Here is a 23,330-nt window from a genome sequence, read left to right on the forward strand (position 1 = left end):
TGATCCCATTATGGACATTCTGGCCTCGGAATCTTCAAGCCCCGCTGCCTTAATGATGACAAAGACTTTCAAGGAATTGGCTAAATCATCACCCCAAGACAAGGAAGGGAGAAAGTTGGAGCTGTTAGGTCAAAACCTTTATTCCATGGGGCAATACCCATATATGTATATAGTACATGCCACAGGAGCCAAAGGCCATGTAGCTCGAACCTCAGGAGCAGTGGAGGCCTCAAATTTAGGTATTTGGGGAATCTGACCAGCTTTATAATTTGTTTTTATGTACCTCACGTTTTGCCAAGGTTTATGACCAGGGGCCTCAAAAGCTAGAAGAGGCCTCATTCTCTCTGGACTTCGGAGACTGCTTAGGTACATAGGCAAAATTACTTTGCCTCTTATTTATGGTCTAAAAGGACTAAACGCTGACAAATTGAATTCGAATGCTTAGTGCTTTGAGACTGCTAAGCAATCTAGGCATTGAGGTAGAAAATAAGGGAGCATACTAAACTCAAACCAAATTCTGTTTTAACTAGAACAAATAATGGTATGAGTGAGTTCAAACTACGAGGCAACAAAAGAAAGCGAGACCGTATTCAGTCACTAAAATAACGTAGGCAACGATCATTTTGTCTCCCCCCTCCTAGCATCAGTTCCAATGCTCTGAAATTCACAACTGATTTTCAGTAACTCCCCTTATAGCTAGTTACTGGTACAGCCTGCATTGCGACAGAACTGAGCTCTTTTTAGGTAGATTTCTTGCAGCCTAAGTTGTGGGAAGATCTGCTCTTCAGGGAATCCCCTGCTTCTTCCTAAAACAAATATTTTTGACCTCCAGTTCCTTCTTCACAAACAGAAAGAACTTCTCAGCTTAGCAAAGGCTCTTTATACTCAGTGCATTCATTGATGCTGGTCAGTGACAAACACAACATATAAACTAAACCTATCTTTGCTAGCAGTTTGGTTTTTGAAACCAGCAGCACATAAAAGAGTGCATAATTCCACATGAAGAGTGAACATAAACTTAAACATCACAATGAAGCTATGCTCTCTACAAATAGTTCTGTAAGCTATGTTTAGGATATTAAACAGTAAGAGAACGGTACATTGGTACTTACCCTGAAGGGACCTTCTCCTGGTAGGCGATGAGGGCATCTTGGATTGGGTGATTTCCAACCTATACTCAGGGAGGCAGGACTAAATGATGTCACTTCCTGTAGAGGCTGGAATCCATCTTAGATCCCCAGTATTCCGTTGACTCAGCAGTGAGAGAAAAAACTCTATTATCTTAAGAAGTAGAACAGGAAGTAACGGGAACAACATAATAACGAAGAATAACATTGAAAACAAACATCAAAACGTGAGGAACTCCAAGTATTTTATAACTAACTACCCCGATCCATAGATCATAATAATAAACAAAGGAATGATTAATTTTGGAGACTGCATAGAAAGTGCGCACAGGGAGGGCCAAGATGCCCTCATCGCCTACCAGGAGAAGGTCCCTTCAGGGTAAGTACCAATGTACCGTTCTCCTGGAGGCGATCTCGGGCATCTTAGTTAGGACCTCCCAGAGCAGTGTCCCGAAATATAAGGAGTGGGAGTCATGTTAGTCTCCAAATATATGTTCGAAAGCACTCTAAAGTTCCAAAAGCCCGGTCTTGGTTAGCGCCCATGGGAGACTCCAACCTTGTAATGTCCTGATAAAAGGGAGGGATAGAAGAGAGGACCAGGTGGCCGCCTCTACACACATCCCCTCCAGAGGAACCTGTCGATCTGAATGCCGCTGTTAGATTCGCGGCACTCCTGGAAAGTGGAATGAAGCCATGATGCCGCTTAGGCACAGGTATGTGAGATGCTTTATATGCCTCGGTAATGCACATTTCTGAGAGTGTAACTGGGAGTGCAACCTTGGACATCTGAGCTCCCAGATTTAAGAGCATGAAGTAGCACGCTTTTATGAATAGGGATTCAGTCCAAATCTGATATTTTCTCTGTTCCTGATGATAAAATGTCTTGGCGCCCCTCACGGACATCTAAAGGTGTGCCAAAGGCGATTTCTTTGGGATGTAGAAGGACTTGGACAAAAGGTGCAAGGGATGATCACCTCCTGCTTCATGTGGAACCTAGGAAGCAACTTTTGGAACAAAGGTGGGATCCAGCCTCACTTGACCTACTCTGTCCTTGTAGAAAAGATGGCAGAGCTGGGAGTTGTGGATAGGGCCTGCAACTCTGAAATTCTTCTGGCTTGTAGTGATGATATGGCAATCGAAGAGAAGTTTCATGCGAACCCATTTCAGATGCACGGAACGGATGGGCTCGAAGGGCGGTTTGAGGGAGAGCTGAGAGCACTCTGATGTTAGAGGAGATCTCCTGATGAAGAGGAGACCGATGGACTACTCCGGAGGAGTTGTTTTGTAAGAGACCCCTTTGAGGGAATCCTAGAAAGTATATCTGGAGTTGCCTGGACAGTGGTAGTCCATGGAACCTTGGGCCAAAACAGTCGTGGCTGCCAGCTGTCTGCGAAGAGTAGTGCACTTCTAAGAGCCCTTCTCGAATCCCGGAGCCTGGAGAAACTGTAAAAGAGCCTGAGGGACAGAAGGTCTCCAGTGCAGAGTCCGATCTGGGCCTCTTGGAGCCCAGGCAGGAGAGGAAGGTCCTCCCACAAAAGAGTTATAGATTCGAGAGGTTGATGGTCTCGCATGGACGCCTTGATGATTGTATGATGATGACCTGGTCGGAATAACCTTTTTTTGGATTAGGGCCTCCCGCTCAAAGCGCCAAGCGGTCAGACAAAAGGCCACTTGGGGTTGGGATGGACCACGCGGAGTCCCCTGAGAGGAAGCATGTCCATCAGGCGTAAGAGCACAGCCTCAGAAATGGCCCGGAAGTTCCCTGCCAATTGAAGGAGTTGAGGAGAACCATGGTGCGCCTTTTCGGGCCACCATGGTGCTACTAGAATTACGTCGGCTTTTCTCTGACCAGACCTTCCTTGCATGAGCTTCAGGGATGACTAGAGGTGGTAGAGTGGATAGAGCATAGAGGAGCTCCCTCGGCCACTGAGCCGTCAAGTGCATCTTACTGCTAGTGAAATTAACTTTCGCTCTGCGAATGAAAGTATCTGGTGAAAAAAAAATCCCGAGGAAGTTGTGCATTTTGGAAGGCTGAGGAGAAGCAAAGAAGATCGGACGTGATGCAGGACAACCGAGGGTTTGAGTGATCAGTTGGAAGATGCGTCGGATGGAGAAAACTTCCACTCTGCTTCCATGCACCCCGATTAGGTAAAAGCTTAGCCAGATCCGCTCTGAAGCAGTTAGAGATTCCCTACCTGTATGTGCTCTGCCGCCAGCGATAGGGAGATGTCTTCTACGGCCCATGTCCAAAGTATCTCTACTGCCTGTAGATGAAGGCGCAGGGGATCTGGACCCCGCCCCTGAATTGTTTTAGATGGAAGCTACTTTGCAGCGATATTTAGTCGGAGATTTCGGACCAAAGATGACAGCCTCTGGATCTGAGAGGCTGGAAGGCCTGAAGAGATGCACCAAGAAGAATAGCTTCTGCACTGAACTCCTAAGAGAAGTTGATGGGCAGGCAGTGTTTGGAGTCATCGTCCAGAGACCTTGTGCTATAGTAATGTCCTCCAAGGATGCCCCCCACATCCCTTGAGCTAAGACTCGCGTCTGTGAACTGCAACTGCATCTCGATGAGGGTAGATGAGAGACTTTCCCTTGGAAAGGTTTTTTTCTGATGAGACCACCACCAGCCCGAAGACTGTAGCGTAACTGATCTGTGATCTGGGGAGTGACCTGTCTTCCTTCCCTCCATGATCCCGGTATTGAGTGAGGCTGGAGGAAAACTGTTGAAGGAGAAGCATGGAACCTCCCCCACTGCAACATACTCGATACTTACAGAGATGAAGAGACCCATCAGTCCCTGGCTGAAAGCTGAAGGAAGGGAAGCTCTCTCTCCTGGCTACTGGGAGGAAGAGCCGCTACCAACCTCTCTGGATCTCTTATGAGAATTTTGGACAGCCGGAATGAAGGGAGGCGATTGTGTACTGTGTCTATAATTGGTCGCTTCGAGATGTTTCCATTCAGGTGGCTTGGGAGATCAGGGAACTCTTTTGCACTAAGGAGATTGACTATAAACCCGTGAGTGATCGAAGGGTAGTCAGGATCGACATCCAGGAGTCTCGAAGGGCTTGTGTTCTGGACCCGGACCCGAATCAGGATGCTCGTCCGCGAAGTATAGGTGGATACTAGAAGACCTTGTTCCCGAAGAGCCATGATAGAGTGCCAGAAAGGAGCTTTGAGAACACTCTCGAGGGCTGTGGCCAGCCCGAAGCGAGGAGAGCCTTGCACTGGTAGTGTTCCGACTGTAGCAGCGTGAACCTAGAGAGAAGCGTCTGTGGAGTGGAGGTTGATAGGGACGTGAAAGGATATGCTTCCGGTCAGGTCGAGAGATGTTAAGTAATGGCCATACAGGGCGAAGAGCCTCCCCACTATGGGATCTCAAAGGTTTCCATCTTGAAATGGCTGTAGGCGCATGAATCTGTTCATCAGTACATAGCGAAGGATTCAGGATGGCACTTGCCTTGAGTGCGCCCGTTCTTTTTGGGTACTGTAAAGAAATGTGAGTAGAAAACACACGCAAGAAGAGCGGCTCACTGAGATAGGTACGGAGTCTGATAAGCAGCTCTGAATACTCAGTAGGATGGAGAATGGCTTGCTGTGTGTTTCTCTTTTAGTTTGTCTGGATTGCATTTGGAGTGGGGGGTAGGTCCGGAATTTGGATCTTGGAAAGGTTGAACATTTCTAAGGAGATAATGCCGTGTGTGTGATCAGACCTCCTTTGTCCCAGCCGGTGCGGATATGGTGCAGCCCACCCAATCACAGTGTTGAAAAAAAATTGCAGACTCGACCACCTACTGGAAACGTGAGTGTAGTCAAGACCTGAGGCTGGTGCGCTCAGGTTGGAAAAAGGTTTGCCACCTCCTATTGGTTTTGTCACTAGAGTAAGTTAGGAGACGAGAAGGAGCTGCCAGAGGAATCCTTCTTCCTCTGAAAGGAGTAGTGTTGCTGTGTGAGGTTGTTAGAAGAAAACCACTTTCTGCCATCTCTGGGAGTTCGTACAGAAGTGTGCGCTGAGTGCGAAATGGGAAGTGTAAGGTTTGTAGGTGGAGGAGCCCTGGTCTGGCCTAAAGTACCTAGGCATAAGATTTCTTGTTTCCCCTTAGTCTCCCCACCCTGCAACACAGGCTGTCTAAATCTTTTGCCAAAAGAGCCTGGAACCATGATGTCGTAAATGTGAGGCACACCACAATTCTGTTTGTGAGGTGGAAGTCTGCCGGTCCAGGCTCCCTCGAAAAGCCAGGACTCTGTCTCCGAATCCACTACTCCCAAGGCTACATGCAGCCTTGGGGAGACTAACAGGAGAGAATCCAAAAGGTGGAATCCTGCCCAGTGCTGAAACTGCTGTGAGAGTACTCTCTCTAAACCCTCTCCTGAGGCCTTTAAGCTCGGAGGAGGGATCATCGTAAGTAAACCTCCAGAAGCCAAAGGATGGAGGCTCGGGCCATGGTGGAAGAAGGAGGCTAGAGCCCTAATGGTAAGGGCAAGTCTGTCATGCGAAATCCCACTTTTCAGGAAAAACGTGTTGGCCCATGCAAGGTTCCTAGTGCATCCCTTAGGGGAACCCTCCCCTGTCCTTGGTGACTAATCCACCTAGATTGGAGGGCAACCACAGGTGCATCAATTAGGGGGAGTTTTAATGATGTTATGTATGTGTTCGGGCAGTATATATATAGACTCTTGAGATGTGACGGGCAACTCTTACTAGCCTCCAGATTCACCCATTGCTTTTTTTTAAATTCTTCTCAAAGTCCTCGGGTAGTGGAAAAGCTTCTGGGACATCCTCCGTCTGGGGAAAATTTTCTTTGTGGCCCCTTTAGGGGACACCTTTAACTGTTCTCTTGGAGGGATGGGAGACCCTCAGGGTCCTCAGCGTCTGCTGAATCCTGGAGTTCTAAAGAGGAAATAGTTTTTGACATAATCAAGGCTAAATCCTCCTTTCTAAAAAAATCTGATAAGTTTTTCTTTTGGTTCAGCGATGTCCTCCTCCCCTTCAGAGAAATGCTCTGAGGAATGTCCCACTTCCACCTCCTCGAATTCCTCCTCCCCATATTATTATTCATTAAGGGGATCTCTATAAGTGGAGGTGGGAGGGCCCAGAGGGATGGTGGGGAATTGGAAGAAGAGCTAGATGAACGCTCTGCGCTTCTACACCCCTCCTAGAAGGCAGGGACCCAAGCGTCTCCCTCTGCGTCTACTTTCTTTTTTCTTGTCATGGAGGGAGATCTCTTCCCTCATTGCAGCCCTGAACATACTCTCATTAGCTCGGGAGCAGGCATGCCAGCCCAGGATGCAGGGTCTGAAAGGGTTGGAGCAAGGTTAGCGCTGGGGACTTCCCTCCCCACCGGCTCCCTCTGATCTTGCCTGAGTCGCGTAGATCTATGAGGGAGACTGCCGGGAGGTCGTTTGATCATCCGGCTGCGCTTCCTGGGTCCCGCGACGCTCCCCAGCCACTGATACAGCTGGCGTGGCTAAACACTTAAAAATTGGGAGCGTGGATGAGAGTAGCGGAGCTACACCTGCTCCTTGCGGCCCGGACTGGGACGCTGGTGCTCCTGGGCGCCTTGGCATAGCCCAGGAGGGAGCTCTAGGCGCCGCATTTCTTGGCGGCAGGGGGGCTTTGTTCTTTCCGGCCTGGCGCCTCTCCTGCGGGCGCTCGGCCGAAGCCGCAGCCGCCGCCGCTCTCTCGATGCGCGCAGAAGAAGAAGTGGACGGAGACCTCAGCCGGTGACTCCTGACTGTTGCTCTTCTGATGCCCCCTTGCCGGAGTTGTTGCCCGAGTACTCCTCTGCCCAGCGGTCTTGCCAAAAGACTCAGAAATGAAGGGGTGAGAAGGAGCGAAGCCAGATTCCATGGGGCAGCCATTTTAAGGCTGTCTGATTAAAAGGTGGGAAAAACTGACAGTTGGAAAAAAAAACTGGACAGGCTGATTCACAAACTGACAGGCTGATTTACAAGAGGACAGGACACACAGAACACACGTGAGAATAGAAGTAAGCTGAGAGAAATAAGGTAGAAATAAGGTAGAAATAAGGTAGAGAAATACAAGTAGCTTGGAGCCCTCTCACAAGCACTGCGCTCCCTGCTAGGCAGGAAGTAATACTGGGGATCTAAGATGGATTCCAGCCTCTACAGGAAGTGACATCATTTAGTCCTGCCTCCCTGCGTATAGGTTGGAAATCACCCAATCCAAGATGCCCGAGATCACCTCCAGGAGAATGCAAGCATTGTAAGAGGGGACATATTAGTAGCTTTGGTCGGCAATTTTAAAAATGGTACACAATGAACCCTCTGGGCTGAAACAGCCCAAAAGGTAATACTAGGGAAATATAGTTAGGATTATATAAGTGAAATGGAACACATTTAAAATACAAAACACACTCAAATGGCTGCAAAAATAGACTATGTACTAATGAGTATTGTCAATTATCTACATGTTAAGCAGACTGATGTTAAAATAGGTCAGAGATAAAATGTGTAGACCTCATTATGCCTGTGACTAGGGGTCCCCCAGGTATTGCTCGTGTGAGTAAAAGTACTTGCCAACATTTTTTCCAGGTTTCCACCAACTACGTTTAAAAAGTAGGTGGGGTTTTTCCCAGCAGGAGTTCTGATTGGCTGTAAATCTCTTTTAAAAGGTTGCTTTGTCAGCAGTTGCCACCACAGCATAAGAATCTTCACTGCATGACTGAAGGTAAACATGTGATATGATCACTTTAAAAAGTATACAGTTGAACAGAATTTATACCTGAATTGTTAAAGATGTGCTATTAAAACTATACGTAACCTGACTCCCTGACATTTTTAATTGGCTCCTCCTCCTGAGGCAACCATTCTGTAGTTGCGCCCACCACGCTGTGTCAGAATTCCAACGATGCCCGGATACTCAAAACAGTTGGGGACCCTTGCCTGATATCACCAACTCTGGCTCCAATAAGGAGATGCTTCAGGATGCGGCATGAGGAACAAATACATCAAGTTCTCAGTAACGGCAACCATGGTACTACTAGAAAGGTGGGCAAAGAGATATGAAGACGGGGGTGGGGGGAGTAGAAAATTTTGACACACGCTATTATCTTTGCTCCAAATCCACCATGGATTTTATTCCCCCATTTTTACAATGGAAAAGTTAGAAATATGAGAACACTAAAAAACAGTCTGACTAAATAATCATTTGGAATGAGTTAAATACTTTTCAGGACATATAATTCTTGTAGATACTGTTGGCATACTGTACATCTAATTCTTAAACTTATCCAAGAGTGTGGATCAAAAAGTATTACACAAGGGGGCCAGGTATAGAAATGGGGGGGATGTTTCTAAAAACAAGGGAGGAAACCCCCAAGGTCACATAACTCCATAAGGTGAACAAAAGATTGGGAGCTTTACAAGCTACAAAACTCAAGAGTTTGGAAAAATGCTGGCAGAAAATCTCACAAATAATATCCAAATAATTGGAAAAAGCAAGACCCACTCATGGGGAGGGGGAGGAAATGGCAGGAAGAGCATTAAAGGGAACAGCAAGAGGGAACAGCAACAGGAAGTGACAGCAGTGATGTCGAGAAGGGGGAGGAAGGAAGAGAGGCTCCACCTGCTACAGAACATGGTTCAGCACTTCCCCATTTGGTCAAGAAATATACTAAACCACCTAGAAGTAAACTCTGTGTGGTTTTATCAACCAAAGGAAGGCTTCTGATCCCATTCCACATGCTAGATGGTGGGGAAAATTAGCTACTTCAATCAATTGTTGGCTCCTTTGGCTAAATCGCAAACTCCACCAAAATAATACCACACAAGTGAGATGTGGAAATAACAGATGACTGACCCAAGTAATCAAGATGAACAGGGCAGGGTGTTTTGCAAGGTTGTCTTTTGGCTCCCTTCCTTTTCAATTTGTATACAAATGATATTGATAGCCATCTCTCTGGTGAACTGTTCCACCCTCCTCACCTGTCTCAAACACGTGTCTCAAACTTGCTTTATGTTGATGATGTTGTTGTTGATATCTCGAATTCTCCAGGTTGTTTACTGAAGTAGTTCACACTTTACAAAGCACCAAAAGGCCAAAGTTTTAGTGTTTTCTAAAGGTCTTCCCCAACGCCATTCAAGAGGAGGGAGCAGAAGTGGTGTTGATGATGAGAAGAAGGAGCAAGACAACATCCCCTCACCTGGGGGCTGCTTGGAGCTGAAAGCACATCTGGCAGGCATTCCACTCCAAGTCCAGAGCTGCATCAACCAGCTGGCTGGTGCAAAAAGTATGCCATGCAGACTTTTTGGCCCAAGGAACTGTTTACTGTAGCAGGGGACAGAGGGAACCACCTGTCTTCCCTGCCACAAGAGTCAGCGAGCTGCAATAACAAAGGAGAATTCATCCTACTCTTGGCAGTGCTGCTGGCACCATCAAGGGGATTCCAAGAAGACTGGGTAAAAAAAGCAGGAGCTACAAATGGGAGGACAGTGGAGAAACCCACAGGTGAGGAAATTGAGATTCCCCATCCCCACAAGTCCTCCCAGATCTAATTACACAGGGTCCCTGGGTGAATGTCAACAGTGAGCAAGCTTAAACATGAAACCAAATTGGTCTAAGTTAAACCCTGTATTTTTGCTTTTCTATGTAATTGGATGCTTGAAAAGTACATCCTCCAAATGCCCTGGTTCAGTTGAAAAACCAAATTCCTAGCTGGCACAGTGATCAAAGTCAAGAGGAACAAAAAAAGCCATGATTATAACTCAAGCTGGTTCCACACAAGTCCACTTGTACTTTGCAATTGGTATGATTTGGTCACATATTTTTCAGACTATTTTGATAATGCTGTGGTCAACCTATTAATGCTAGTACCTTGATCTCACCCGCAGCTTATTTCTTTTTACTTTTTACAAGTGTAGTGTTAGACTGTCCCACACAAAGTGTTATTAAGACTTCCTAGGGCTACTGTCCTTTTTAAAAAATCTGCCTCTTCTTCCTCCAGTTTAATCATTTCCTGCTTTTTCAGGGCTGGCACATTCTTTCAACATTCATGAACAATGCTTACCTAGCTCTTATTCTGGGGGAGGGAGGGGGGACAAAAGGAAGGGAGTTAATATTTTTTCAACATTGCAGACAGCCAAGTTAATAATCCCCCACTTTTTAAATTATCACTACTGCTTAACAGTGTTATAACAACATTTACTTCATTTCTGCCTCATCGGTCTTACTGGGGAAAACCCAAAGATGTTTAACATTATATTTGTTCTCCTGACCTCCATTTTATCCTCAGAACAAATTCCATGGGGTAAGTTAGGCAGAGTGTGTGTTAATGGCCCAAGTTCATTGGGAAAGCTTCCATGGCAGAGTAGGGATTTCAAGATGAGGTCTCCCAGAACCGAGCTCAACACTAACCACTACTCCACCCTGGTTCCCAATAACAAACATTTTTTAAAAGGAGTTGCAATTTTGGCTTAATTTTGGCAATTTTGGTTTAGGAAAAAACAACCCCCTTTCCCTACTTTACCGATAACTGATCATCAGGCATTTCTTCATGACAGCCGACAGAGCCCCCACTCCCAAGAAGAAGCAATAAATTTAGCATGAAAACAATGGAGCAAATGGGAAATTGCTGGAAGAAAGCCAGCATTTTGATAAAAGGGATTTTAGACATGAGGTAAGATTCTGCCTGAGGTGGTGGATTTGGGTGGAGAATATAGAACTTAAGCTGATGTCTGAAATCCCCATTTCAGCCAGCATGGTGTAGAGGTTAAGAGCAGGTGGATTCTAATCTGGAGAACCGGGTTTGATTCCCCACTTCTTCACCTGAGTGGAAGACTTCTCTGGTGAACCAGATGTGTTTCTGCTCTCCTACATTCCTGCTGAGTGACCTTGGGCTAGTCACAGTTCTCTCTGAACTCTCTCAGCCCCACCTCCCTCACAAGGTGTCTGTTGTAGGGAGAGGAGAGGGAAAGGAGCTTGTAAGCCACCTTGAGTCTCTTTACTGGAGAGAAAGGTGGGATATAAATCCAAATTCTGCTTCTTCTTCAATTTCATATGGAACCACTATTTTTGAAGAATATTGCAGCAGAATACAGAAAAGGACCTGCTGAGACATGCAAAAAGTTATAGTGTGGAACCAGCACTGCTCTTATTAAGGAAATTGTGTCTGTGTGGAAGAGAGGGAGGACATGAAAATGTAAGATTCCTTTCAACACAGACCAACACATTCTAAACAAAAACAGCTTTATGAACAATATCAGATTTGTAGTTCATAGCATAATTTGCCAGAATCCCATTGGAATATGACTATTAGTGTTAGGAGACTTCAATTAATGGTTTTACAGGTAGCAAGTTCCACACTGGAACTTCAATTTCATCTCGCAATACTTCCATAGGTAGCATCTCTGCCACACTGCACCACAAACATGCACTTCTGCTTCATTAAAGCACCACACTATGTTGAGAATAACTTCCTGAAATGTTCATCAATAGGTTTTCCATAGGGCAATACAGATCTCCATTTGAAAAGCGGCTTAATGGCATTATAAAAATTAAGAAGTAATTTATAGTGCCTGGCAAAGGAAGATCTAGTCCTTGCCAGTTTAACTGGGTTTTCTTGGGTTCTGAAAAGCTATTCGTCTAAGCACCTAGAGCCAGCACTCTTGCAATGATTACAAAGTAATTGCTATGTAAATCTGCTCCACGTGGTTTATTTAATTTTTGCACTCCCGACGTATGCCCCTTCTTTGAGATCTCTTAATTATTTCCTCTAGGGCAAACTGCATCAGTAGTTGGTTATCAACATGATAAAAAATAGAAATCTGTTTTCTGGAAAAGATTCTAAGCTGGTTTTAACCTCTGTACTTCTAGTCTCATCACAATTATATAGCAATAAGAAAACTACCTAGAATTCTTTTCAAAGACCTTTTGCCCCTTTAAATTGCAGTCTCATTTCACAAATGAGATCCTAATGATACCTGGCAATATTTATTACTTATATGCTTCCTGTTGGCAGACGCACAATTTAAAATATTGAAACATAAAGCAGTTAAGGAGAAGATATTCTGCTGGAGTTGATGGTATAAGCCCTTTTTGCTTGAGCTTCTTCCTCCCAAGCGTTATCAAGTCAAAGCCAACGTATGGGGGTCTATCAAGGGGCTTTCAAGGCAAATGAGAAGCAGAGGTGGTTTGCCACTGCCTTCCTCTGCAGAGCCCTCCTTGGTAGTCTCCCTTCCAAGTACCAACCCTGCTTAACTTCTGAGATCTAGCTCCAGTGGTGGCGAACCTTTGGCACCCCAGATGTTATGGACTACAATTCCCATCAGCCCCTGCCAGCATGGCCAATTGGCCATGCTGGCAGGGGCTGATGGGAATTGTAGTCCATAACATCTGGAGTGCCAAAGGTTCGCCACCACGGGGCTATACCATACTGCCTTCCCTCTAGCAAAGTGTTACTGGCTGTGTATTTGCTTCATGAACATGTTGAGCTGGCATCAGTAAACAGACAATGTTCAGGGCTCGGTAATACCTTTTACCATGGACTAAAAGGGCTCTGATGGTCCATCTCAATTAGGAGGGATTTCTTATTTAATTGCTCAAAGCCTGTATCGCTGACTAAGCGAAGGAGATTGCACCACAGAAAACCATGAGGGCCCTCCTCCCAGGAAAGCTTGAATTTGTCTTTCTCCTATTTTTTCACTGCCGGGTTGTTTTTTCTACGTGTTCAATTTTTCTCTTACTTTTCCCTGCTGGAGAGTAATGAAGATTAGTTACTAAAAGGCTCCCAGCCTCTCCACACTAAGCAGGAGACAAACGGCCAAATTTGCTTTGTTTTGTTTTTCAAAATTGACGAAACTACTGACTGCAGTCATGTCATGCAGGGTTAACACTGCAGTCAAAGATTACTGAGCTATTCAGTTACAATGAAATTACTGGATTAGCTTTGTCACAAGTCTTCATCCAGGCACGGCACAAAATCTGTTACCATTCCAGGTTATCTTAATAAAGTGGTTAAATGGGTAAGAATGGCTAACAACTGTGTCTGATTCCATTTCCAAGTGATTTTCCCCTCTCGCTACAAGGCCCGAAAAATCCCCTTGGAGTTCATCCAAGTGTGTGATCTTAGAATATAAAAGCAGTGTTAATAGCACCTGAATGTGCACATGTTCTATACACATGAACTATTTCCCAGCTATTTAAAAACTGCATAGGGAAGCTATTCATGAATGAGTTAGAAAATAATCTCCACCCAAACACAGGAAGCATTCATTGCTTTCCCAAAAATGCATACAACAAATTATAGTTTTTAAAAAGAATGAAACGCAGTGATACACCATTTACATTTTCTATTTTCAAAAAGACCCAGACACCAGTCAATGGGCTGACTCCACACATTTAGTAAATTAATGAGGTGACCGGAAGAACCAATTGGTTATGCTGAGGTCTACATGTCTTTCAGCCCATGGCTAGGAAACGGGTGAAGGAAAGGGTGAATAATGTTAATTATTTTTTCCCAGAGCCATGGAAGGAAACATCGTACTAAACTGGACTGTTTTGTGCAGGGAGGAGGGGAGAGAAGAAATCTGCTGACTAAAAACGTTTCAGTTTCAGTATCATGTACAAGAATAAATTGTCTGAGGTAAGTTTGAGCACCTGGACTATCCACAATGGTTGAATACAATCTATTACCAAGAATACCATGTTAGCACGGAAATAATTAACACTGCTCATGTGCTCCTGTTTGCCCCTGGAATTCATGGGGGAACTTATGCTGAAAATGTTTTGTTTCTGAATAAGGTCTCTATGTGCACTAGATCCCACAGGATTTAGCTCAGCAATCAGATTTTAAAAGAATAGCTCAACAGATAGATAGATATTTATTATTACGGCCTTTTGGCCAGCCAATAGTTTAAAATCAGAGTACATGTGAATACATAGCACTCCACTTATACAAAAATATAATATAAATTAAAATCCATTATAAAATCTATTAATAAATAACATTAGCTTCAGGCATTATTACAGTCCTCATCACACAGTGCGGCTCTTTGTTTTAATAAGGAACTACGCTTGTTGTGTACCAGTATGCAAAATTTAGCTACCTTCTGTGAGAATAGCTCAACAGAACCCTGGTAGCACATTAGAATCTTTCAAACCAACCCAAAATGCTACACCAAGGAATATCAAAAATAAAGTATGGGGAAATATGCATATCTGTTCTAACTTTTTAATTAAGTCAATAACATGTACACACACACACCATGCCAATCAGGGACCCCAGTTTCAAAACCAAAACTCTCTTGCTATCACCAAATAATATCTTCTTGAACACAGTAGCAGGGAGACAACCGATTTTCAGTCGCTCTATGGCATTTTTTCATAGTATTTTCCCCCTTATAACACACAAAAAATACAAACAGCTAAACGGTATTGTTACTAAGAACATAAACACTACCAGCCCATCACTGATTATGCTCAAAATACCCAGAGTTCCGAAATCATCACACATTTTAGTTGTCAGCTTTCAGACTAAGAAATACTGCTAACACATTCTTGTACTTTCCTCTGCAACTAAGAAGGCTGGTTTGCATGCCAAGATTTTCAAAATTCTAGTTCTAAACAGAACATGTTTAGCATCATAGAGATACCAATAACTGTGACATGGCCAATTCTGAATCCAAGCTGTCATTTTCCAAAATGGGAACACAACAGACTTGGTGGGTAAGTATTACCTCTATATTGGCACAGCAGTTTGATATAGTACTGGAGTGTATCTAAAATAATGGCCCCCACTGTTCAGTTTGCTGTTCTTCAGGATCTCTTTTAACCCAGATTTTGCTACCTAACTCCAATCTCCAGTGCTCATGAAGTCCACCAAATATAATACAAACCTTAAATGAAACCAATATAGTAATTTGAAATAGAACTTATTTTTTCTTATTTTGTTAAGGATTCAGTACAGAAAAAAACACACATTTATATATAAGAATGGGATTCTATAAAAATTCTGAATGAGTATATAAGTTAATTTAACAAAATAAAAGTATTCACAAGCTGCATCATATTAATTATGTGGACCTTTAATGTTTAGTAAAAGTCACAGGCCAAATTTTGGACAGTGATCAGGGAAACACAAAACATGAACTCAAATACATCCCTGAAATACAGTACTGAGAGGAGCAGCTGAGCTGACCTGAACGGGACCAAAAATTATGTGTTTGTTCAGCACCCTAGTGCAATTGCAGGAATTTCCTTACCAAAAGTCTCTTCAGAGGCAGCAGCGAAAACCCACTTATTGCAACATATATCCATACCTTCATTAAGTGGCTGTATTTCAAAACACAGCTGTGCTACAGATCTGAGAGGCTGTTTTTTTAAAAAATAAAGATAGTGAGGTCAGCCTCTACCACTCCCCCTCAGATATGCTGCCAGAAGTTATAATCAGACATATCAAAGAAACCATTTTGAACAGTAGGCTCCATAGTCATACCCCAAAATTAGTTAGCTTCCCAATCCAGTTCACACCAGTAAAAGACTAGGTGAAAAACTCAACAAGTGACCCATACTAGTCCCTGCCAATCTTTTTCACTTCAGATTTTGCCCGAGTCCTATGTCAGGGAAAAAGGTTTTCTTAGTGAGCCACTCTGAGAACGAAGAGAGATGAAGTGGGCCACCAGTGCAAACCTGAAGTCCCAATGAAGGTCACCAGCAAGTCTTATTTCCATAAATGTATAGTTTCCTTACTAGTCAACAAGTATGTGATCTAGGATTTGGGAAATGGTCGCTCACTGCTAACCTCTGCACTAGCTATGCTATGTTGTCAAACCATAAGATAAATCATAACCAGGTACACATACTCTCTAGAGAACAACAGCAACCTCAAGTTTCTAGGCCTGGATGATCAAGGCAGCCGATCTAATTTTAGGCAAAAAGTTGTGAAAACTAAGACACAAAACTTAGACACAGTCAACTTTTGCTAGATAATTGTTCAGACTGGAAGAAATTTCCACCAGCTCACCTTAGAGCAATTGATATAAAAATTGCAAGATGATTTAAATTTGCTAATACTTCACATTAAGTAACCTCTCGTTTCTAGGCACTGAAGAATAAACAAGACCATTATTTTCAACCTTAGCATTAAATGTTCTTTCCTTTCTGCTAAATGTTTAAACAAACCAGGTGTGATAAGAACTGGAGTCTTAACACACCTGCAGATATGGAAATGCAGCATTTCATCCTAAGCGTTTAACTATACTACGGTGAAGTAGAATTAAAGTGCTTGAGAAAATACAAGATAGCAAAAATATTAATAGAGAATGGTCTACTCAAGATGTACTCAATTTCATGACCTGGAAAAAAAAAAGATGTGCTGAAGACAAAAAGATGTGAAAGGAAATATTTTATGAATGAGGCTAAAGTTAATGCACACAGGAGAATGGAGCTAATGAAGCAACACACACCAGCTATATGCAGCTTATAGGACTTCAAGGGTAAAGTTACTGACTCAAAACATATTGAGCAATTGAGCACAATGAGCTGTCTTCTATAAAGAGGTTGAATGCTTAAAGTGTATAGCTAAGGGCTATAAACAAATTGCACATTTAGAAGACACTATTAATGCTGGGAAATAGCCATTTCAACAGGATGCGGTATTGCATCAAAACTATATTTTGGCAAGATACCCAGCTTCTGCCTTTATTACCTGTAGGATGCCTTTCAAAGAGAGCAACTCCTTTTTAATACAAGGATGGATGTACAATAGGTTGGCACAATTCTAACTGTACTCCAGAGAAATTTATTGAAACCAGTAAAACAATAAGAGCGCCGCATGGTGTATGGTTAAGAGCAGGTGGATTCTAATCTGGAGAATTGGGTTTGATTCCCCACTCTTTCACCTGAGAGGCAGAGGCTTATCTGGTGAACCAGATGTGTTTCCACACTCCTACATTCTTGTTGGTGGACGGTTAGCTCTGAACTTGGCAGCCCAGATGTACTCAGGAGCCCATCAGCCCCTACCAGCATGGCCAATTGGCCATGCTGACAGAGGCTGATGGGAATTGTAGTTCCTGAACATCTGGAGAGCCGCAGGTTCCCTACCCCTGGGCTAGCCACAGTTCTTCGGAACTCTCTCAGCCCCACCTACCTCACAAGGTGTCTGTTGTGGGGAGAAGGGAAAGGAGCTTGTAAGCCAACTTGAGTCTCCTTATAGGAGAGAAAGGTGGGGTATAAATCCAAACTCTTCTTCTTCTTGAACAGCAGAATCAAATATTCCAAATTATTCAGACTTGGGTACAACCAGTTATATTGCTTCCAGACAAATTGCTTGCATGCAGCCACAAGCAAATGACTTTGATTCATGAGCTGCTGTATCTAATCTGGAACCTAGCATTACTTTGAGCTTGCAGAGATCAGAGACCATGTGTTAAATTAAACCAAATAGGTACTTTGACAAAGTATGCATAAGAAAGCTACAAATTCACAACTAAAACTGCAGCTTTGAATCATCCATTTGAGCCTGACCTCTTCAAAGGCACCATTAACAGAAAGATTTGCTTCAGTGTAACCTATTTCAGGGCAGGCAAACATATTAGCCCAAAGCTGGTAAACAACATCCAGTCCATTTCATCTATCCCTGCATGTCAATGTGCCACAAGAAGTAACTACAAATTCGGAAATTGTGCTAATAACCATAGAAGAAATTTCCATTTGAACAAACAAGAAACCGACACCGAAGGCTTTTCCCCGTGGGTTTTTCCTGTCAGCTGTGGCCCCATACTGCTTCCGTTTACCCCAATTTCCCACACGCGTTTTTGCACCTTCAATTTTAGCTGCAATTTTTTTGGTGATGTTTTTCTGGAAGCACATTATGAGAGTCTTTTTTTCCGCCAGCATAATGTGGGGTTATCTTTGTCACACCCATCTCTAGCCCACTGTCGATGATTGGATCACGGTCAAACAACTCCCAACTCAAGACAAGTTATTTTCATCTTCTTTTTAAATATTGATTTATCACTGGAGTACTGTAACAACAGGTGGGGCGGGGGGTGTCTGAATGCCCAGAATTTTCTTTTTAAAGAAAGTAAGTCTCTAGTCTCTTCCCTCATAGACATATGAGAAAAAAGGCATATCTCCATGAGGGTAGGGGCTAAAGATTTCTTTTAAAAATGAAAGCTGGGAATTCAGAGAAGCTAAGCCTATTTAAGAGCTGATTTGGCATATTAGTTAAGACCACTGGACTTTAATCTGGAGAACCAGGCTTGATCCCTCACTCCTCCACATGAAGCCTGTGGGTGACCTTAGGTCAGACACAGTTCTCTCAGAACTCTGTGTGCAAACCACCTCTGAATGTCTCAAGTCTTGAAAAACCTAAGAGGTCGCCACAGGTCAGCTGTGACTTGATGGTACACACACATAAGCCTATTGTTACAATCCTATTGATATTTTATGGCCTCAGACAGACAAACCCAAAAGACCATCCTTCTCCATCTGAACCTATAGACCAAATGTGGTGAAAATCAGCAGATTATACTTTCTCAACAAGGAATAATTTTTGTGAGCACAAAAAAAGACAAGAAACAGAGTTTGTTTGCTGATCCTATGTTATATCTCCCAAAAATGGTTTAAAAACCCCAACTCCTAATTTACCAGAAAGCCTGTACTGCTTCCTTCCTTCGGTTAGCCATTAATTAATTCTCTTTTTTTATTGCAGCTTTCTGAAACAGTCTGGATTAAACAGATGCTTTTATTGTATTCTGAGTGGTTTTAAGATTTGTAATACTTTTAAACACAAGTGAGGAAAGTCACAAATCCCTTTAAATAAATAAACTGCCCATTTAAATGCAATGCTGGGTCAAATCCAATTCCTCAGGGGCCCCCGAGGTACCATCTCAGAGGTACGTGGAGAAGTATGAACCGTGATAATAGCACTGTCTAGCAGGCCGCAGAGTGTGGCTCTACCACCTGTGCACACAATAACATGGGCCTCCAGGCAAGCAAGTTTCCAATCAAGGCTCCATAGAATTATTAATGTTCCTTCTGCATCCCAGAAATCTGGACTTAAAGCAGCCTGATAAAACTGAACAGCAATTGCTGTGCCTTAACTATTCAGTGCAGGGCCAATTCAACCAGAATGATACTGAGTCAGTGGATCAGATCCGCACCACAAAGAAATGATCACTTAATAGAGGTCAAAGTACTTTTCACATTCCTCTTAATACAGAATCTGATACACATTAAATTTCAGATACATGCACTTCAAACTAGAAACAGACATGTCGTAGTTGGTAAACAGATTACAGGGTTTTCTGGGGACAGAGACTAGTTAATCAAGTGAAAGAAAATCCAGCTAACGGATATACACCAAATCAACGGAAAGAACTATACTGTCTTTTCTCAGCAGACATGAGTTATGTAAGTAGGCATGAAAAAACATTAGGAAATGATACTTCCCCTGCCTGTTTTCACAACCACTGTTGTCCTGTTTTTCCTTTTCACAGCTAAAACTGCAACTGGAAGCACAGCAAAACTATCCATCCATGCCATCAATAAATACTAGAAATTGAGAGGCCTCCCCGAATACATTGCCTTGCCCGAAGCAGACAAGCACTGAAAGAAAGAAAAAAAAAGGCAGGCTCGCCACTAATTTATGAAGCACGGATACATACAGGCAGCTGAACATGTCCGAGATAGGAGAAAGGAAGTGCACCCTACAGCTGGAAGAGATTTTAACAGGTGCAGGGGATTAGTCCCATCATCAGGAAGCAGTGCTCAAATTCTCCATCAACATGCCCATGCCAAGTAATCTGATAGAGGCTTAAGTTGGAATCCATCACCCCAGCCTCTCTGAACCTTGCTACCAACCTGGCAGCACAACTTCAGGCAGGTTATTCGAGACCACTTATTGTCGCGGAACGGCCAATTCCGTTACATACCGATTCATGGACCTGAACAGGTAAGTGAACCGAATTAATCTTCTAATGTTTGATAGAATTATGGGCACAGCAATGTGGCAGAATACCAAAATAAATGCACGTATGCATTGCGCTTTTGCTCAAGAAAAAAATGAACAAGGCAATTCCCAGGTAGGGTGCATGATATCGGTGTAAGATGAAAGACCTTTTTTAAATCACATCCTGCAGCGATGCAATAAGGATCGGAATAATGACGGAACTGTGTTGCTGTGCTCTTTGAGGAACTGTGCTAATGACAGGTATACATGCCTCAATCTGAACAAAGCAGATTTAGCTCCAAGAATGACCTACATGCTACATTTGCCTTCCTTTATCCAGCCAAGCAAGAATCTACAGGAATTTTTTCTATCATGCTGTTACTGTGGGCTCAGCTTGAAAACCTGTGTGTCCATTAGGAAAAGCAAACATCTTAAGAATTTCCCATGTGCCCATAATACTCCGAAAAAGCCTGAAGACAATGCAACATGCAGCTTTCAAACGGAAGATTTAGTCAGGAGCGATCAAGTCGATGAGGCAGCCTTGATTAGATGGATGCTTTTCTCGACAAAGTTGCCTTCCAACCCAAGCTCGCAGGCCCGTCTGACGCTCACATTTCTTGTTACCATGCCAAGAATGCAGAGGTCGGTGCTGGTACATATCTACGCGAGCACACAGAGGTAAAACAAAAGACTCGGATGGTTAACTCCAAAACACAGTGATCCAAATTCCTAGCCTGCCACTGGAGCACCATTTCTCCAGCTCAAGCCGAAAGCATTTTGTTTATTTTTTTTTAATTCCAGAAAGGTCTGGCAGAAACCCAGCTTGATTCAAGCACAGTCCTTTTCCAGACAAGTAAGAAGGCTTACATACTTTGAGACAGCTAAACTGCCTCCACAAACACAACCGAGACCTGGCTGCAAAACGGCCTTGGCAGAAGCAGGCTAGACAAGTCAATCTTTGGATAAAACGTTGCTGTTGCAAATTCAGGGGTAACAAATGAAACTCTGACACTGTCTTTCGGAAACAATGCATAACACATGCCAGGAGAAGAAAGAAACACACTGCTCAGTTTCGTGTCAAACACAAGACACTAAGTGTAAGCAGTCTACAAGGACAGCTTGGCTTGCAGATCAAGGGAATTGAAGCCGTTTAAGCCCTAAGGAAAGTGGAAAACTACAGTATCCAAGCAGGCGCAGGAAGGGACTCAACCTGACACACCCATTAGTGTGATAATATTTTTATCTCACCAGTTCTGGCCGGAGCTGAGAGCATTTTTTAAAGCTGCAGAATGACAGTACATGTAAAAAATTGACATAAGTAAATCTATACCCAAAATGAGAAAGTGGTCAGCTGACTTCCCCATTGCATTGCAGAAACCACAGCATGGGGTTTTCATGTGGGTCACCTCCTCCACTTTCAGAATCTATCATCACAACAGCCAGAGAACGTAAGTTATCGTTAGACTAAAAAAACGCGAAGGAGGCATGTGAACTTCCCCCAAAAGGTTTCTCCTGGGGGAGAGAAAGGAGCTTTGGAGGAGGTCAGATGCGTCTAACTGAAGATTTCCAGTTCAAGGTGATGGTTGCTGGAAAAACACCGCAAGAAAGGGGAGAGAGAAAGGGAGTGCGCGTGCTCAAGAGGTGGGGAGGGGGAAAGATAGCAAATAGAGGACAGGGAGGAAGAATCAAAGTGGGCGCAGGGCAGCGGGGAGATCCAGAAAGGCAAGCCCAAGGAGTGGAAAGGTGGAGAGTCTCAAAATGTGAGGAACAGGTGAGAAGAGGGTTGCACAGACAGGCAACATAGAACAGGGAACCGATATTAAAAATAGTTCCTATAAGTGTTTGGACCCAATCCAAGCATTAGGGTAGTGTTTCAAGGACTTGCTTCTTTTTTGATGGTGGTGGAGACAGAACAGCTCCTGAGAATCCAAACGTAGGTGGGGGGAAAAAACTGCAGGTTTATTATTATTAATTAGATTTCTTCCCCACCCTTTACAATAGTTTCACTTATACATACTTTGGGATGCTCTGCCTTTTCAAAACATTATACTCTAACAAAGCCCGACTTGACGCCCCGTCAATCTGCAACAGGGAACAAGACTCTTCCCTTGTCTTCTGTGCAAAGGCATACCTGGACATACCAGGTCTGGGTAAACCCCCGGGGAACTCGGAGTGACTGGTGCCCAAGTTGCCAAAGGCTTCCCCCCCCTCCCCCTCCCCCCCACACACGGCAGGTCCTCCCAGCTCGGGGGGAGGGGAAACGCTGCCCACGCCAGCCAAGGATGCCCCACGACCACCGCGGACCCCCCACATCACACCGAGAACACAATACTGCTCAGGCAAGCCGGCCAAGATCATGGCTGCGACCATGAACAGAAGAGCAGCCACCAGCCCGGCTGGCGACGGGGTGGCGATAATAAATGCCCCAGGAATGACAGGCAACGTGCAACAAGACTGCAGGGCGAGAAGAAGGGCAGAGGACTGGAAGATCACCATACTTGAATTGCACGGATGAACTGCACTATTAACTGCACAAAGGACTGCACTAATAACTGCATTAATAAATGAACTACTAATTGCACGGATGGCTGCACTAATAATTACACAGCTGGAAGAGCCATGGGAAAGGAAGGCCAGGTAAGAGATGCTTTGGTTGCATCAAGGAAGACTCCAAACTCAGGGCTATCGTCGCCCAGGAGAAAACGGGAGCCGCGGGTTGCCTGCTCCTCCCCCCCGCCCCCAAGTTTCCAGCCTCGAGGGGACTCCCCTCGTCCACGCTGAGGAGGAGCGCAGCCTTACCTCGATGTAGCCGGCCAGCGCGACCCCCGGGGCGGTAAGGGCCAGAAGCAGCAGCATGGAAGCCAGCCCCAACCCCAGCCACCCGGTGCCCGCCGCCGACGTCGTCGCCATCCTGCCCGCGCGCTCCGCCCGCCTAACCGCTCCTGCCGCCGCCCAAAAGGCAACTGGCGCGCGAGGCTCAGCTCCGTTCCCAAGGAGAGCGTTCGTGGGCGGCGCCCGGAGCAAGGGGGCGGGGACTCTTCTCCAAGCCCCGCCTACTATCCGAGAGCCGGTGGGAAAACAGAGGAAAAAGCCCCGAAAGAACGCGTGAGGGAGAGGGACGGAGAGCGGGAAAGACAGACTGCTGTCACAGCCAATAACCATGAGAGGAGGCGGGCGACGCCCGCCTTCGTTCTGTCACACGGACACGCCCACCTTCCAGGTCGTCCAATCGGGGACAAGGGGAATGGGAACGGCGGTTTCTTGCCAGGAGCGCAGAATGCGCAGAGGTTGG

General features: G+C 44.5%; 1 protein-coding gene across 7 annotated transcripts in view; it reads right to left on the bottom strand.

Moving 5' to 3' along the window:
• Positions 1-23,046, bottom strand: part of APLP2 (amyloid beta precursor like protein 2) — a 71,871-nt gene extending 48,825 nt beyond the window's left edge. For 4 of the 7 annotated variants that reach the window (XM_048512034.1, XM_048512033.1, XM_048512032.1 and 1 more), the window contains exon 1: positions 22,838-23,044. In XM_048512034.1, coding sequence (XP_048367991.1) covers positions 22,838-22,948 — 111 coding nt within the window. In that variant the 5' untranslated portion in view covers positions 22,949-23,044. Of the gene's footprint in view, positions 1-22,837 lie in introns of all 7 variants that reach the window. The other 3 variants (XM_048512029.1, XM_048512028.1, XM_048512035.1) reach the window with 2 other exon arrangements.
• Positions 23,047-23,330: the final 284 nt, after the last annotated feature.

Source organism: Sphaerodactylus townsendi, linkage group LG12 (genome assembly GCF_021028975.2).
Source record: "Sphaerodactylus townsendi isolate TG3544 linkage group LG12, MPM_Stown_v2.3, whole genome shotgun sequence".
Taxonomy (NCBI): Eukaryota; Metazoa; Chordata; class Lepidosauria; order Squamata; family Sphaerodactylidae; genus Sphaerodactylus; species Sphaerodactylus townsendi.